We start from the raw sequence: 19,529 nt of genomic DNA on the forward strand, positions 1-19,529 counted from the left end.
TTAATTAATAGTAATTATATGATGCAGTCACACATGTAGCAATAATTGTTAGTTCTGTTTGTTGATTCAAGGTTAGGATCATCTGGGGTCCTCTGAGGGTCAGCATCATCTCTTCTCAGGTGTTCTGGATCCAGACTGGAGCTTGTGTAAATCCTAGTTACCACGGGATGTAAATCCCGTGGCAAAACATAGAAACAAGATAGAGACATCATTAGCATAGCTGCTGATCCAACAAAGTAAAATTAGTTTAACCCAAGCTAAAGAATAAAAATGCAGATGCAACTACACTCACAATTTAAGAGATACATTATTCGAATGCTTGGCGAAAGAGATGCGTTTTTAATCTGGATTTAAACAGAGAGAGTGTGTCTGAACCCCGAACATTATCAGGAAGGCTATTCCAGAGTTTGGGAGCCAAATGTGAAAAAGCTCTACCTCCTTTAGTGGACTTTGCTATCCTAGGAACTACCAAAAGTCCAGCGTTTTGTGACCTTAGGGTGCGTGATGGGTTGTAGCGTGGTAGAAGGCTAGTTAGGTACGCAGGAGCTAAACCATTTAGGGCCTTATAGGTAAGTAATGATAATCTGTAACTGATACGGAACTAAATAGGTAGCCAGTGCAGAGACTGTAAAATTGGGGTAATATGATCATATTTTCTTGACCTCGTAAGGACTCTAGCTGCTGCATTTTGGACTACCTGTAGCTTGTTTATTGATGAAGCAGGACAACCACCTAGAAGTGCATTACAATAGTCCAGTCTAGAGGTCATGAATGCATGAACTAGCTTTTCTGCATCAGAAACAGATAACATGTTTCGTAGCTTGGCAATGTTTCTAAGATGGAAGAATGCAGTTTTTGTAACATTGGAAATATGATTTTCAAAAGACAATTTGCTGTCCAATATAACACCCAGATTTATGACTGTAGAGGAAGTAACAGTACATCTGTCTAGTTGCAGATTGTAATCTATAAGATTCTGTGTGGTGTTTTTTGGTCCAATAATTAATATCTCTGTCTTATCCGAATTTAATTGGAGAAAATTATTTGTCATCCAATCTTTTACATTTTTAACACACTCTGTTAGCTTAGATAATTGGGAAGTTTCATCTGGTCTCGTTGAGATATATAGCTGAGTATCATCAGCATAACAGTGGAAGCTAATTCCGTATTTTCTAATAATATTACCAAAGGCAACATGTATATTGAAAATAGAAGGGGACCTAGGACGGATCCTTGTGGCACTCCATATTTTACTGGTGATAAATGAGATGACACCCCATTTAAATAAACAAAATGGTAGCGATCGGACAGGTAGGATCTAAACCATCTTAGAGCCTGCCCTTGAATACCTGTATAGTTTTGTAATCGATCTATGAGTATGTCATGATCTATGGTGTCGAACGCTGCACTAAGATCAAGTAAGACTAGAAATGAGATGCAGCCTTGATCTGACGCAAGGAGCAGGTCATTTGTAATTTTAAAAGCATTAAATTATCTTACCATCTCCAAAATTTCGAATGAAAAGAGTGACTAATATGGGTTCAAACTGTAATCACTGCAGTTCTGCACAGTCAACAGATCCGAGGATCTTGGCTCTCTGCTTTTGCTGAGCCACTGAGCGAGGAAATGTAGTTAATATTGAATGCAATGCTGTTGGAAAGAGCAGGTCTAACTCTCGGCATGCCTGAACCATCTAAAATATTTCATAAGCTCATTTCTCATTCTTAAGCTGGAGCGGAGCTGCCTTGGATGGATGGCCTAGCTCAGCTGAACCTGAGTTTATTGTGCTGTTCGTGATTCATTGAATTTCAGTCCGTTTGTGTTGAACAGTAAGTGAAACCATGACTGTAATGCAGTTTAAAAGCAAGAGGATGGAGTCAGGGGAAGGATGGAGAAAGAGAGAGAGACTGAGTGGGTGTAAGCGAAGGGGAAACGGGGGAGGGGAGGTGGGAAAAAAACAACAATGAAGAGATACAGAAGGATGAAAAGGACTTCAAGTGACTCACTAGAGAGTCAGTGAGGATTTTTAAAGAGCAAATATAAACATTTGGCAATACTCACAGGGAACATTAAGGCATATTTCTATTCTGAACCATCACACTCCCACGTCAGAGTCAGAAGTGCTTTTGAGACGTATTTGTGATGCGGTGATCAGTGTGTCATTCTGTGATTAGCTTGACGTATGCAATCTTTTTCTGCATATATGACTGTCATACACCTTTCACATTGAAAGTTGTACGCGCTGCAGGAGCTGGATGTGCACTGTGGGTAATGTGGGCCGATGGCTGGCTGGTTCTGAATGGCAAGATAAGCAGGGCTTCAGTACCATAGAGAGCGACCTGGGACAGATTACTGCCTCTCAGATAATACACTCTCAACAATGACAGAGAGCACAGAGAGCCCTTGCTTCTCTCTTGTGGCTTCTGTGCCCTTAATGTCTTTAGTTGCCGTTTGAATCCATTCTGTGCTAAAATTAAGATGCAAAGGTTTTTGTTGTGATACATGCAAAACATGGATCAAGTGAATCTAAGTTTTATTTGTATTTGCTGTGCAGTGTCTGGCAGTGTCTTCATACATTATGTTTATAAATAGAATTATGTTTGGTGTGAGACACAAACAACTACTAATGAGCAACAAGGAAAGAGAATGAAAATATTTAAAGGGATAGTTCACCCAAAATAAAAAATCTGTCATTAATGACTCACCCTCATGCCGTTCCAAACCTGTAAGACCTTCGTTCATCTTCTGAACACAAATTAAGGTAGTTCTGATAAAATCCGAGAGCTTTCTGGCCCTGCATAGACAGCAAAACAACTACCACATTTAAGGCCCAGAGAGGTAGTAAAGACATCTTTAAAACAGTCCATGTAACATCAGTGGTTCAACATTATGAGAATCATTTTTATGCGCAAACAAAACAAAAATGTAAACTTTATTCAACAATTTCTTCTCTTCCGAGTCAGTCTTCGATGCGAGTACTGTGCACAAAGAGTATTCTCATATCTTAATAAAATTACATCTGAACCACTGTCACATGGACTATTTTAACGATGTCTTTACTTCCTTTTCTGGGCCTTGAACGTGTCAGTTGTGTTGCTGTCTATGGAGGGTCAGAGAGCTCTCGGATTTCATCAAAAAAATTTAGATTTGTGTTCTGTTGATTAACGGAGGTCTTACAGGAAAATTTTCATTTTTAGGTGAACTATCCCTTAAATAAAGCTTAAATATAAACTCTTTGATGCAGTGCAGTGTTTAAAGAAAATACTCAGCATTTATTTATTATGTAAAGCCACTTTGTGAATAGTAACTTCACACCACATATTATCCAGATTGTAGCCGAAAATGATCTGGAAAGACTGAATTTTACAGATGAATGATTTTCTTGATGAGCTGATCATGATGGTCTGCACCAAAGGTCATTATATGAATATAAATGGATTATGAATATAAATGGACATTCTCAAAACATGAAGCTGTCTGATGAAGGCTTGCTTAAAGCTTATGGAGTTCTCAAGTAATACAAGTGATATAAGCTGGGTGACTTGAACTTAACCTATTACTGTGACACATAAATCATGACCAAGAAATTTTAATTACCATTGACTTCTTTAGAAATTGTATGAAAAAAATAAAAGAACATTTAATAGCTACATATTCATCATCATATTCATTCTGTTGCTTTATTACAAGTACTACATACATAATAATATATCCAGTTAAAAGCTGGTCTGAATGAGACTGCCAGTCAGTTAATTAAGTATATTAAACTTAATAACGATGTGGCGAGTGGGGCGGGGCCGAGGGATGTGGGAACAAGGAAGGAGGCCAGCAATGATTGGGAAATCAGTGACACCTGCGACCCACTGCCGGTCTCGAGTCCCACGTAGGAGATGGAAGGATATAAAACTGGAGCGACGACAGTGAAGGACGAGAGAGTCCTTAGTTGTGTTTTTATTTTGTGCGCGTCAGTCGCCGTGAGGGGCTGGTGCGCTGTTTTGTCTTTAATTTGTATTATTAAAATGTCCTTTGATTGTCCGCCGGTTCCCGCCTCCTTCTTCCGGATGAATAGGAAGTTTTAATTCATTACAGTGGTGCCGAAGCCCGGGAGAAGGAGGGACGCGCTGCTGAAGATCCCTCGCCGCTGTGGTGAATCCGCGGTGCCACAGAGCTGGCGAGGAGGATGCCGCCATGGACGCTCGAGGCGGTGGGCTAGAGCGAGTTGCCGGGGACGGGCGAGCTCGCTGCCGACCGCCCGCGATGTGGAGGGACGGCTGCCATCCGTGAGGGAGCGGAGGAGTCGGCGCCGTTCGCCAGGGGGCCGGAGCCTGCTGCCTCTGTGAAGGTATCCGGAGGAGCAGGGAACGGGGGACTCCTGCCGGCTGCCCAAAACCGGAGGAGCCGTCGCCGTCCACCGGGCGGCGGACGAGTGTCGTGCCGTCCGCCGAGGGCCGTCCAGTGCCACCGCCAGGCACCGCGGAGGAGATCGCCCAGTTGGTGGAGGGCCGAGCAGCAGTGCGTCTAGGAACCGGAATTTTTTATTTTTTTTTCCTCCCCTCTCTCGTCTCTGTCGCTCCTCCTTCCATCTCCTTTTCTCTCGCCTCGTCTGTCCTACACCAAGGTTCCCGCTGGTCCCCGTGAGCGGTCCCCCCCGGAGGAAGGGGGGGGGGAGTAGAGCGCAGTCTCAGGAGTACCCCCTGGCCTGCGAGGGGCGATGGGGGTATGTGGCGAGTGGGGCGGGGCCGAGGGACGTGGGAACAAGGAGTGAGGCTGGCAATGATTGGGAAATCAGTGACACCTGCGACCCACTGCAGGCCTCGAGTCCCACGGAGGAGATGGAAGGATATAAAACTGGAGCGACGACAGTGAAGGACGAGAGAGGACCAGGCCTGGGCTTTTAGTTGTGTTTTGGTTTTATTTGAGGGTACCAGTCGTCCGTGAGGGGCTGGTGCGCTGTTTTGTGTTTATTTTGTATTATTAAAATGTTAGTTGATTGTCCGCTGGTTCCCGCCTCCTTCTTCCGGATGAATACGAAGGTTTTATTCATTACAAACGAATCTTGAGGAACAGTTATATCACTTCTTCTGCTTAGTAGTAAGAATGAGAGTGAGTAAAGATTTGGCTGGTTAGGTTAGGCCAGAAAATGTCAGGTCTTTGAGCAAATTGAACACCTTCATCTTACAGTGTGAAAAAGAAAAATGAAAGTCCACACGACTGATTCCTGTTCAGAGGACAATGTCCATTGCATCGAACCCAGCATGCATTGTTTGCTATTTTCCGATTCTACCGCTCAGTGTTTTCTCTTTCTGTTCTATGACTTGTCTCAACACAGAGAGCGCATCATCACAGCTTGGTCTTGTAAATCAGTGTCAAGCCCTAGATGTCACAGAGAATAGAGCAGCCTGCTTGATATCAGAAGCTACTGTTGCTTTTTCTAAGAAACACTGGCCAAAGCTTGGAGCTGTCTCGAGTCCCTTTAAGCCGCGTCAGAGACTCTTATTTAGTCTGTTCCACTTATAGCATCTTGAGGAGGCTACACCGCAGGCAGTTGTCTTCTGACAGATGGCTGCACAGTTGTTGAGCCGGGGGGTAAACTATGGGGTTTCTTTTGTTGGAGGACAGGAACTGTTCATTTCTCACACTAAACTACCTGCTCTTAGGATTTCTTATATTTTCATATTGATAATATAGACTAATATGTGTCTGGTTATGTCATTTAAAGGAATAGTTCACCCAAAAATGAAAATGTGATGTTTATCTGCTTAGCCCCAGGGAATCCAAGATGTAGGTGACTTTGTTTCTTCATTAGCAGAACACAAATAACAGTAATGTGTTTATATAAATAGCATAAGCCAAAAAAAATGGCCCTGGACACAGATCAAAGACCTAATTCCCTTAATTATAGAACTGATCTCGTATCTTTCTATAGGGCCTCTTTATGCAACATAATATTTGTCTATTTACACTGGCAATAAAAACAAACAAAACATAACTGGTTTCAGATCAGCCATAAACAGCATAACCACTTACGATGAGGCCCACGTTCATGTGTCTGCTATGATTGCATCTTTAGTCGGCAGTCATTGATGAATTGAATAATATTCTCAATCTCTCACTTTCATCTCTGGGGTGACATACAATACAATAACAAGCTCTTAGTATCTATCTGCTGCAGACAAATGGGTTTTGTCCGCTGCCTGTTTTTATGGTCAGCATCTCCAAAATAAGTCTCGATAACACTTTATAATAACATTCAGTTGTAAGTCATTTATAATGATTAACTAATCTTTTGCAAAGCATGACTATGTGTGCATAAATGATTTATAAGTAATATGTTAATATTTGTATCTATGTATTTGTAGATTAAGTTATAAATCATTTACAAGTGATTAGATGATGATGAATAAACAACATTTGATAAAAACGAGTGAAGAACACATTTACTGTATACTCATGTGCATTACGTATTATGTATGTTATTGTCTTTGACAGACAGCATGTTGAAGCTGCTCTAATCGACATTTTCGCGTTCTTCTCGGTAAGCGATGCTGTAGTCGAAACATCCGGTAATGTGGATTTTGCTAGTAATGCATCTCATATACCGTGTATTGTGCATGTTACTTTTGACAGACAGTGAAGCTGTGATGTTCAAATGATGTGGATTTAAAAACGGATGGATTGTAAGGTAATAATTATTCATTTTTTATGTATTAAGTGAAGTGACTGATGCACATAAGTGTGTTTTGTTGATGTTTTTAGTTCTAATATTCCAACCGACAACAAGCCTAAAGGTTTCTGACAGACATGATAACATGCATAAGGGTTGAACTGTTTGATTTTTGGGTGTTATTAAAAAATACTTGAGATGTTCGAAAGATGTAGTCCATTATACTTATTTTACGGTGAAAATGAATAGGAATCAAACAAGTTTATCGTAAGCACATGTCAGGTGTAAAGGGGGCCACAGACCAAAGCAGTGTTGATTTGCTGACAAAGCTGTATTTGCCAATCTGCAGTGTTAAAAAAGAGTTTGTAGTGTTTCTTTGTTGTCTGGGTTTTTTAATCAAACAGATTTCCACCTCTTTAAAACCATGTTTAAAGTGTTTTGTAATGAGCTGTGACAGAGATAAACGCCTTTGATAAAAAGGATATGAACTTCTAAAGCAGCCTAAATCAAACCAGGCAGGATTACTTAACTTGATCTCCCTTTTATATATTTATTTTTTGTATTATTATCTTTCATGTACTTGGATGCGTTCTTGGTAGAGTGTAGTAGAGCCTGGATCTAAGACTGCTTTAACACTAAAGTCTTAAAAAATATACACCAGTGTTATTTTAATATCACTGATTTAGTATTATAGTTTATGTTGATACTTTTGTAATTAGATTTTTTAAATATAATTTCACTTTAATTTGTGTGTGTGTTTTCATTTTGAACAGTTGTTCTGCCCCCCCAAAAATATTTTTAGTTTTTATTTATTAGTTTTAGATTTTTAATTGTAGTTCTAAATGAAAAGGAGAAATGTTGCCTTATATATATACAGCAGGGTATCAAGATGTTCTGCTCAGTATTGTTTTGTACTGTCTATCCTGTATTATATTATAATGCTTACAGTATTAATACACCCTATATGCATGATATTTATGTCCATTCGGTTAACGGGAGTCTTATATCAGCGGTTTTGGCAGGAATTTGGCAGGCGTTTTTGAGATATTGGTAACGTGGGCACCCGTGGCCTATGTGCTGACTGGCTCTCTGTTCATAAAACGCTGTGCTTTGCTCTTCTGTCACTTACTTCATGAATAACGCCACAGATATTCATTCAAATATTGTCAGATGTACTGGGTTATATTTACTACTCTCTTGCTCCTTAATAACTCACATGGTGTAACCAATCAACATCCGTTGTTACTGCACCCACCGATATGTTAATATTAGCTTCTAATATTACATAAATTAGCATTTTTATTCTGTTTTCCATTTTGGCAGATTAACCAGTGCGACACCAGCCCCTTGTAACGGACCTCCCTGCATTGAAGAAAGGGCTAGTGTGCTTGATATTATATGTTATGAAAGGCCGGGCCCTGATTGGCTGCTTGAGGTCTTCTGCAAGCGATTCCGTATAGCAACAGACCCCCGTTCCCCCGTTCCCCCCTCCCCTGCCCGTTTCCCCATCCTCCCTTTCATAAGACAGTGGCAGCCCCTCATACGGTGCTCAGATTCTGCCTCCGAGGGGGCTTTGCTCTGCTGCCGCTGCATCTGGAGGAGCAGAAACCATAGTAACAGCTAGGCTTTGCTGACCCTGGCTTTGCTGACTCGCCGCGCCGCACAGTTTTTAGGCTTGACCTGGATTCCATATACCACTGGTTACTTGACTAGAGACGCTCAGTCGATTGACCCGCTTCTTTTCTTGTATGGTCAATGATCAGAAGACCTCAGTGCATGTGGCGCGGTGCGGCGCCTCTGGGTTTGTGACGGCACTCTCTAGATGCCCCTGCCCACACTACACTATTTCAGTAACAGAATGTTTTGCAGAGCGTTGACTCATTTGCTCTATGAATGGAGCTTTTCCTGCGTGTGAATATTTAAAAGGATTAGGTCTAGCCTGCTTAAGGATATGATGCTGCTGTGGGTGTTGTAGAGGCTTTGTATGATAAAATATGCAATTGTTCTTTCATGATAACCCGCTGCTGACTTATTCTCAGCTGCATGGTTGTGTGTGGTCATGTAGGTAGATGTATTTTGGGATAACATCTGCTTCAGCTCAAAACTGAAAGACTATAATAGGAAATTTGTGTAGAAAAATAATAGAAAGGGTCTAAGAGGTACATGCTTTTGTAATTGCCTTTATTTGAGTAGGAAATTATGCCATTTCCCGTCTATTTTCCCTGACAAGACAGACTGCAAATATTAAATCTGTACACAAAAATATAAATAGCCTCATACTTAACAGACATGAACTAATACCATAAAACAAAACTGAAAAAACTACTTAACCAAATCATTAGTTTATCCAATCTTTATTCAAATATGAATGTTTATGAATATATGTAATTTATAGTATCATGACAATATGTCACTATTTAAAGCTATGTTAATGATGTCAAGCTTTATTATTACATATATAATAAGTTTTCCTAATGTTGTAACAAAATATGGCCAACCTGCACTTAATAACTTGCCCAGAATGTCCCCGCCCCCCCCAAAAACCAAATCAAATAAATAATAGTTTCTGAGAATTGAAAAAAAAAAAAACTGCAACCCAGATTGATCCTGTGATGACAAACAGCAGTAAGTGTCAAAAAATAATAATAATAATTTCCTTGAAGTATTTGAAGTGTTTCTAAAATGAGTAGGAAATTCATAAATCCAGAGCTGATCCTGTGACAACACACAACAGTTGTGTCTGCATTCAATAAACCACCCATAGTGTATCCTAAATATAAAATAAAATGGCCACACTTTATTTTAATCCAATTCTAGCTATTAAAAAACCATTAACCACGATTTTTGCCTTAATAAATTCCTAATTTGCTGTTTATTAATAGTTAGCAAGGTAGTTGTTAGGTTTAGGTATTAGGTAGGATTTCCACTTTTGTTTGCCATATGCATCAGACGTTCAGCCAACAATCCCGTGGGAGTGATGTCTGAGGTTGAGAATACCAAAAAAAATTTAATAAAAGTTTTACCAAGTATTTAAAGTGCCTCTAAAGGTGGTAAAATAACTAAACACTAAACATTTGATTCAGTGGGGTCTTTAAAGTTAATCTAACTTTCACCATGGGTTGAATAGTGTGTCACCGTCTGTTTTATAATCTGCTCTTTAGTTTTAAATGAGCAGAATGGGGTTTAGTCCAATAAATCCACTGAAACATGGCCCCAATCCGATTAGGTGCTTTTCTAAATGAAGCAGCCAGTTGCAGTCTCCTGGACCTGCCCTGAGTGTATAAATGTCCAAAATCAGTATCATCTGTCGCACCAATGGATGTCACTGCTAGATGCTGATGGTTCCTGTCTGTCTTGTGAGTTACAGATGTGATGGAGCAGCAGAAGGTGCTGCGCTCGAGCTGTTTGGTGAGTGGAGTCCACACCCCTCCCATCCGGCGCCACAGCAAGCTGGCCACGCTGGGGCGTATTTTCAGACCGTGGAAATGGAGGAAAAAGAAAAATGACAAGCTGAAGCAGAGCTCTACAGGTAAGACAAGCTGGTCTTTGTTGCCCTTTTATTTAATTTTATTTAATTTCTTTTTGAGGGTTGAGTAGTGTAAAAGTACCATTTATAAAAAAAGAGTAATAAAAATATAGCTTTCTTTTTAATGCATATTAAAGACAACCAACAGAGGTTTATAAACAGGGAACTATTGCAAGACATTATTCAGTGATGTGAGGTGCCTTAAAATAGTGTAATATAAGTAGAAAACAAACTAACAAAACTAGGAGGTTGTGGGTATATACATATATGGGTGGCTCTGAGTGATAGGTAAATCTTTACTAGCTAATTTTAATTTAATTACAGTGTAATGTTTAACAAATCCATTTTCATGCTGCACATTATAAAGTTGTGGTCTAAATTCACTTGTGCTGTTTAAAATGACTTATTTTAGTTTCTAGGTTTTTAATTTGAATTTATTTAGACAATAAATATTGTATTTTAATATCAACCATTTATCGGTTATTGGCCATAACATAAAAATAATTATCGGCTTATCAATATTGGTTAGAATTTTAATATCAGTTCACCTTTAACTAGCACTTAATAATCTATAGAGGTATTAACTTAAGCTAAAAGAAAGAGGACCTAAAACAGAACCCTGGGGGACACCGCGGATAACAGGAGTGCTAGAGGATGGAGAAACATCTGTTTGTTATTGAAGAACCAAACCAGAGAAGAGTTTCCAGTGTCAGTGATGCCAACATCTAAATGACAGAATCCAATAAAGACTTGAGGTCCAGAAGGAGTTGAATATTAAGCACCCCTGATTCAGCAGAAAGGAGGAGGTCAATTATGGCTCTGCAGAGCGCTGTCCCTGCTACTGTATATAAAGGACAATATTCTGCCTGGCAAGGCTTGTACAGAGTGTAAGACACTTGGTGTGGTAGTTTAGAGGCAACAGCTCCATTCAGTAGAGGTTTGTGATAGGTCTATAATTATTTAACACAGAGGGACCTAGACAAAGTTTCCTGAGAATTAGGGTGTCAGCAGCAGTTTTTAGTTCTAATGGAACAGTGCCAGAGGCAAGAGATCTGTTAATCAAGCGTGAAATGAGTGTACTGATAGCAGGCAGCTTTAGAAACAGTTTAGTTACATAATGAGACAATATCATCATCATTCAATCGAGGTTAGCGGAGGAAGTGATACACAAATGATCAGAGATGGGTAGTAAAGAATTACATTTACTTCGTTACATTTACTTGAGTAAGTTTTTGGGGTAACTAATACTTTTCGGAGTATATTTAAAGATGGGTACTTTATACTCTTACTTGAGTAAATTCTTGGGGGAAAATCTGTACTTTTACTTCGTTACTGTGGGCGACGCTCCTTTCGTTACTTTATCTTAATGCAATAAATGTTATAAATGCTTCAGTTTATTCCAAACGCGCCGTCTACTTTTCTCTGGGCAATGAGCGATGCCCATTCGCGAATGATTCATTCTTTTGAGTCAATTCTGTTCAAAGGCTTGATCAAACCAATTGGCAAACGAGTGAATTGGTTCATGAATCAGTTTGAATGATTCGTTCAGTTCCCTGCCGCACGCGCTGAGCGTCTGAAGCAGTTCACTCAGAGTTGTAACATTTAACATCAGCAGCGTTGAAAACGTGGCTATGAAACTGCACTGAATAGAAAGCAAATCTGCAAAGGCTATTGTTTGCTTGCGATGGAGATCCTTATTAGATGAACACCGCGTGTGCTGTCTACTGTTTAACAGGTAATAACTTGGGCTACATTCGAATACAGTACACGATACCACTGTGACATTAGTTTGTTGTACGTGTGTGGCTTATAAAAGAGGGGGAGTCAAGTTGAATGCAGCTTCCAAAAGGCAAAAAATAGCCATTAAGATTTTATTAATTTTACTACAATCACACCAGTGCGAGTACGTTCAGCAAGTCATATCATCAGCTGCTAAATTCAGATCTGTGATTGCTTGCTGGCGCTGAGCCAGAGATAGATGTGTTTTTACAGCGCTGCACATTATAACCAATCACACATGATTCTTTTGAGCTTATTAAAGCATTGGCCAATCAGAGGTGTTCCGATGAGTCATCGCTAAAATGCCGGTGCTTCCTTCACTCGCTCGCTGACTGAATACCTCTTTCTGGCAAATTCTCTCGTCAGAAACAACAAAGTCCAGATGTGTGTACGAATCTTTAATTAAGATATTGATTTCACAGTGTTAACAGTTTCAGTGATTTTAATGGGAGTTTCTGAGAGTGATTGAAATCTAGACTGTCAGTGAAAATGATCTTTAATAATGTAAATGTTATTTGCTCTCTTTCTGAACAATGAAAGATTAGTAGCAATATTTATATCACATTAACTTATAATGTTAAATTCACATTTGATATAAAGTCAGTCGTATTAAAAATATGTTATGGCATGACACCTATATCTGTTACTTAAGTAAACAGACTGGGTTTTATAATAAATTACATAAATTGGAGTAAAGGCTGATGAAATATATACATTTATACACACACACATACATTACATACATTTTATCTATATATCTAAATAAAAATAGGCTCAGTATATATGACCCAAAGCAACAAGTAACTAACTACTTGAGTAGATTTTTTATCCGATACTCTTTTACTCTTACTCAAGTAACTATTCAAGACTAGTACTTTTACTTGAGTAAATATTTCTAGAAGTACTTTTACTTGAGTACAGTTTTTGGGTACTCTACCCACCTCTGCAAATGATAGTTGATGCATGCAGAGGATGAGAGAGGATTGCTAGACATCTGATGGTGTTAAGATTGTGAATGAGCGGCAAAGTCAATCCTGTGACAACAAACAACAGAGGTGTCACCATTTTTGGAGAGGTAAACTAATGGCTTTTCACTACTTTATTCTTCTTTCAAAGTGATAGTTCACCCGAAAATTAAAGGACGATAACTATGAAGATAACGATAAAGATATAGTTCTGAAAATTGTAACAACTATGATAAAAACATAACATTGACACTCAATCAGAATCAATCCTGCTATAACGGGTTTAAGAATTTAAAGTGGCAGACGAGTGTGCACAGAAGATGCACAGACAATATTGTCTGCTGATGTGGAGGCTAATATAGTTATCTTTATTATTGTGAATGGGCCTTTCTCACCCTCATGTCATTCCAAACCTGGACTGTATGACTGTGTTTCTCCTGTGGAACATAAAACATGATATATCGAAGAACTGTTTTTTGTCCATACAATGAAAGCCAACTTTCATTGTATCATTCTCATTTATTTTTTTTTGAAAATTTTCTTTTGTCATACAGTTTCATAATGACATGGATAAGTAGTCAGATGTGAGAATCTAATGTTACATTTCTTATTTAACATTTATGGGGACCCAGGTTCAAATCCACCAATTCAAAATGCAAAGGAATTAGTCAACATCAATTTTTTTACTTAATAAAGCACCTTTGACATTTTGTTAAATTGGGGGAAAATGGCAGGTGTTTCTAGATCTGTTATTGGACTATTTCATGTATAGAAATGTTGCAACTACACTCAAGAATATTTACATATGACTGATATACATGTGAGTCACTTTTATTAGTTTGTTTTAAAACTATGTAATCCAAATTGATAAAATGTTACAGTACATGCAATTGAAACTCATAAATCTTATATTTAGGCCTGGGTAAACTTAAACATGGCTCTAAACTCTTACAGGGCATTTGTCCATCTGCATAATGCTTCAGCCAACAGCAGCCATACATGAACCCTTGGCATTTTATTAAAGATAATTTGGAGTTAACAACCAAAAACCAATAGCAAGAGGTTTACAATCGGCAGAATGTATAGCTGTTTATTTTTTAGCACCCCTGTGGAGCTCTCAAATAACATCCCCAAATGACCAAGTCACAAACACCTACCCTCATCATGTCAGCCAGAAGATGGCACAGATGGAGCTACGTGAGTGTGTGTGAAGGAAACCGGTCATGCGTACATATATGTTGCATAACTTATGTTGACGAATGTTCATGATTAGAGCAATCTAATGCATTGTTCCTCTGTGTGCAGATGTGGCCTTGGCCTGTGGACTTCACTCTCCAGACCCCAGCTCTCACATCCAGGGCTTCTCCGATACTGAGATCCGGCTGCCTGGCTCTCAGGGGCCCATTCTCAGCATCAGTAGCATGGAGTACCTCAGCTCAGAGCAAGACAATCTCCCTACCGGTGAGTGCTCGTTATCATTTATATATATATATATATATATATATATATATTAGTGGTGGGCCGTTATCGGCGTTAACGTGCTGCGTTAACATAAGACTCTTATCGGGCGATAAAAAAAATATTGCCATTAATCTATTCTCAAAGTTGGATTGGGAGCTGGGTCTATACTAAGCAAGCAATGATGACTTTCACCTTGATATTTTATACAACCGACTGGCTGAGGCCAGCCTAAAAAGATGCTCAGGACAGTTGACGGGCCACTGCTGCGCATCGTCACGAAAGCTTATCTTGTTCACCTGTTTTTAAGCCTTACCGCTTGTCGATTTAAACATTAAAGCATCCACAAACAAGATGTGGAAAAGCTGAACAGAGTAGCTGGTTACTCGCGCGATGTGTTTGGTCCGCACTGCGCACGAGAGAGATCGAGAGCCGTGTATCACGGACAGCGACACTGAACCGAGCTCTCTTCTGTGAAGTTCTCCTCGAAGTCCCTCCTGCACCTGAACGAACAAATACAAATCACAGTTTGAACAAACAAAAAGATGTGAAAGAGCCCAATTCCGTACTCGCAGTGTTCTGGTGTTCAGGGCTCACGCAGAGAAAGGCGTCTCAAAACACTTGAACATCAAATTTGTTTATTTTTGCTCTTGTCCTGACAAATACATACAAAATATGTAAAAATATCCACCTTGGAAATTATGCTCGAAAAAACTGTCAATTATTTCTTAAGTGAAAGTAAACAGTTGAGGAAAAAAATGGGATGTGTATTATTAATTGTTGATATATATAGCAAAACTGTAATAATGTGAGAAATGTTGAAGGTGTCTGAATAAATGTAGGTTTGATTGTATATTTAATTTTTACATTGAAGACTATCCAGTGCTATTTTACATTTAATTATTTGGTTTCTGTACCTTGACATCTACAAACTTGAAAAAAAACTTAAACATTGTGTAAATAGCACAAATAAATAAAAATAAACGAACATACAAATTAAACAATTTCAAACAGGGTCCACTGGTACCACCTTCACTGGGTCCCCGCTGACCCCAGCTGCGGCCCTGCTCATGCCTGTTTCACACATACTCCATCTGCAGTGCGTATGCAGTCCGTGTGCATTACGTATGTGGTGCAGCACGGACTCGATGTGCTTTCACACAGGACACGTTTGCAGTTCACTACTCGGTACGTAAACGAGTACTAGCAGTTTAGTAAACGTAAACTGCTGCAGACGCAACACTCCTGGAACGTAACTGGAATCTGTTAACATGGGTGCTTAAAAAAATATGCAACGTATAAGCACTGCAGACGGAGTATGTGTGAAACAGGCGTAAGGTTGTTTGCACCTTGTGCAATGTGGAATTAGTTTACAGCTTTTTCAAGCACTTTGTGATGCATTTTGGAAACCGGAGATGAGCCCCTTTTCTAATGCACCACCTAGCTTGATAAACCCCTTCTCAAAGCCTTACTGTTTTTCAATTTTATTTGAGTAACACACATATTCTGAATGCCTTATGCAGAATTCGAATGAGCCATTTTAATCTAGATTAATCTAGATTAATTTCAAGATCACCTTGAGATTAATCTACATTTAAAAAATGTATATATATATATATATATATATAAATAAATAAATAAATAAATAAGTCGGCGTCCCGAGTTTGAGTCCTGGCACTCAAACCTTTCCTGATCCCAGCCCTCTTTCTCTCACCCACTTGACTTCCTGTCAAACTACTGTCCTATATAAATCAGAGGCATAAAACTCCAAAAATAAATCTGTAAAAAAGTATAACAATAGTATGTTAAGTATTTAAAAAAGTTAATAAAAAAATTACACTATAATATAATTTATAATGTTACAAAGGATTTCTATTTCAAATAAATGCTGTTCTTTTGAACTGTCTATTCATATTCAACAATCATAGTGTCCACAATAATATTAAGCAGCAAAAATGGTTTTTAGCATCGATAATAAGAACAATTATTAACAATTGAATGGTGAATTGAATAGAATGATTTCTGAAGGATCAAGTGACACTGAAGTCTGGAGTAATGATGCTGAAAATTCAGCTTTGCATCGCAGCAATAAATTAAATTTTTAAAACATATTCAAAAAGAAAATAGTTGTTTTAAAGTGTACCTTGATCAAATAAATGCAGCCTTGGTGAGAATGTAAGGCCAGAGCTGGAAAGTAACGAATTACATTTACTCGCGTTACTGTAATTGAGTAGCTTTTTTGTGTACTAATACTTTTTAAAGTAATTTTTTAAATCTGTAATTTTACTTTTACTTAAGTATATTTTGTTTAAAGTATTGTACTTCGCTATATTTTAAAACACAATAATTACTGAGTAAAAAAAAAAAAAAAAAAAAATCGCTCCCTGGAAACTACGTCAGTAAATAATGGGCAGGAGGGCAAACTGGCGCTAAAATCACAAGAAAGGTGCAGACGGTCAAAACAGGCGTTAGTGGTGCAGACACCGCTGAAAACGAAACCCCGTCATATTCTGAAGTTGAACTCGAAGGAAATGAAGTGAACCCTTGGCCATATTTATGCTCTATTATGCAGTGTAAGCTGTACTTGCCTAGGAAGACCAAACTAGCAGCTTATAAAATCTCGACAAGACATCAACCCTTCGCAAGAATGTAGAGGTAAGCTAAATAATTGCGTCGTTGCATTGGTGGTTAAAATGAAGCTTTGACATTTTAGCAAGAGGTTTTGCACAAATTAGCCAAAAAGACAGTGGTGAGGAGTGTGCTATATCATCTGCGATAATATCATGTTTTTTGTTTTAATGATGTGCGCGCGCATTTATAGTGCGTTCGTTCTTTCACTGTGTGATTCAGTCTCATAAAATGCATTTAGAATGATCACAAAATTGAAGATATAGGGGCAGAAAATTCACATATTTATGTAATTTCATATATTAAATCAAAATCACACAAAGAAGGCCGTCTTTTCCTCCAAAAAGCATCATGAATATATACATACATATATATAACAGTTCAGTAAACAAGTTAATTAAGAGACTTGCGTTTTAGACACCATATTGCCTTTTTTAGCTCTATTTCTACAACAGAAAATAATTCCAAACACAGCCACCAAAGCACAGTTTTGCGTCTCTGAGCAACGTGACAGTGTTTCGTTCCTGAATGAATCAACTGTTTAAATGATTCAGTTCAATCGCAATGACTCACTTATTAACAGTGACTTGCTGACACATACTGGCCATTTTAATTTCACATTTAAAGTATCTTTTGATTTTTTTTAAATAATTAATTTCTTATCATTTCAAATGAGTATTCAACATTTTATGTCTTGTATATCAAAACATTATTCATGCATTTGTAACTGCAGGTTAAATGCATTCTTGTCCTGCACTAAACAGTGTAATACATCTAAATGCCACTTCCAATGAATCTTCTGCATTTCCTCTGCATTAAAAGATGAGTTTGTTGATACTGATTAGCCTGGTAACAGCCCAAATGTTTTATTATTCTAAATAACTGATTCCTTTAATTAAAAACAACTACAACCCGAATTCCGGAAAAGTTGGGACGTTTTTTAAATTTTAATAAAATGAAAACTAAAGGAATTTCAAATCACATGAGCCAATATTTTATTCACAATAGAACATAGATAACGTAGCAAATGTTTAAACTGAGAAATTTTACACTTTTATCCACTTAATTAGCTAATTTAAAATGTAATGCCTGCTACAGGTCTCAAAAAAGTTGGCACGGGGGCAACAAATGGCTAAAAAAGCAAGCAGTTTTGAAAAGATTCAGCTGGGAGAACATCTAGTGATTAATTAAGTTAATTGATATCAGGTCTGTAACATGATTAGCTATAAAAGCTTTGTCTTAGAGAAGCAGAGTCTCTCAGAAGTAAAGATGGGCAGAGGCTCTCCAATCTGTGAAAGACTGCGTAAAAAAATTGTGGAAAACTTTAAAAACAATGTTCCTCAACGTCAAATTGCAAAGGCTTTGCAAATCTCATCATCTACAGTGCATAACATCATCAAAAGATTCAGAGAAAGGGAAGGCCTTGTTTATTTCAGCAGGACAATGCAAAACCACATACTGCAGCTATAACAACAGCATGGCTTCGTCGTAGAAGAGTCCGGGTGCTAACCTGGCCTGCCTGCAGTCCAGATCTTTCACCTATAGAGAACATTTGGCGCATCATTAAACGAAAAATACGCCAAAGACGACCACGAACTCTTCAGCAGCTGGAAATCTATATAAGGCAAGAATGGGACCAAATTCCAACAGCAAAACTCCAGCAACTCATAGCCTCAATGCCCAGACGTCTTCAAACTGTTTTGAAAAGAAAAGGAGATGCTACACCATGGTAAACATGCCCCGTCCCAACTATTTTGAGACCTGTAGCAGAAATCAAAATTGAAATGAGCTCATTTTGTGCATAAAATTGTAAACTTTCTCAGTTTAAACATTTGCTATGTTATCTATGTTCTATTGTGAATAAAATATTGGCTCATGTGATTTGAAAGTCTTTTAGTTTTCATTTTATTAAAATTTAAAAAACGTCCCAACTTTTCCGGAATTCGGGTTGTAGTTTGAGATTAATAGACCTATCCCAGGGGTGTCAAACTCAGTTCCTGGAGGGCCGTAGCCCTGCAGAGTTTAGTTCTAACCCTGCTCCAGCACACATATCATGTAGTTTTCAAATAAACCTAAATGATTAGATTAGCTGGATCAGGTGTGTTTAATTAGGGTTAAATCTAAACTGTGCATGACTGTGGCCCTCCAGGAACTGAGTTTGACACCCTTGGCCTGTCCCATTTTTGCCTCCCTCCCACTGTTAAAATGTAACTAAGTAATTTTTACTCTGAGTAAATTTTAAATGAGCTACTTTTACTTGAGTAGATTTTTAGACTGGTACTTTTACTTGTACTTGAGTAAAATTTCATTAATGTAATGGTACTTTTACTTGAGTAGAATATTTTTGTACTCTTTCCAAGGCATAATAATAAAAAAAACAACAACAACATTATCTATTCAAAACTTTTGCGTTTGGGACTGGCCTAACTGTTTGACTGACTATCAGACTATAGTGGAAGTGGTCGGGAAACCTGTCCGGAAACATTCATTATTTTTAGCAAATGTAATC

General features: G+C 38.3%; 1 protein-coding gene across 2 annotated transcripts in view; it reads left to right on the forward strand.

Annotated features, from left to right (window-relative positions):
• LOC132117975 (phosphatase and actin regulator 3-like) overlaps positions 1 to 19,529 on the forward strand; it is a 41,028-nt gene that overhangs the window by 6,822 nt on the left and 14,677 nt on the right. For both annotated transcript variants that reach the window (XM_059527403.1, XM_059527402.1), the window contains exons 2-3: positions 10,032 to 10,193; positions 14,240 to 14,395. In XM_059527403.1, the coding sequence (XP_059383386.1) occupies positions 10,032 to 10,193; positions 14,240 to 14,395 (318 nt within the window). The remainder of the gene's footprint in view (positions 1 to 10,031; positions 10,194 to 14,239; positions 14,396 to 19,529) is intronic.

The sequence above is a fragment of the Carassius carassius genome, chromosome 37 (assembly GCF_963082965.1).
Source record: "Carassius carassius chromosome 37, fCarCar2.1, whole genome shotgun sequence".
Classification (NCBI taxonomy): Eukaryota; Metazoa; Chordata; class Actinopteri; order Cypriniformes; family Cyprinidae; genus Carassius; species Carassius carassius.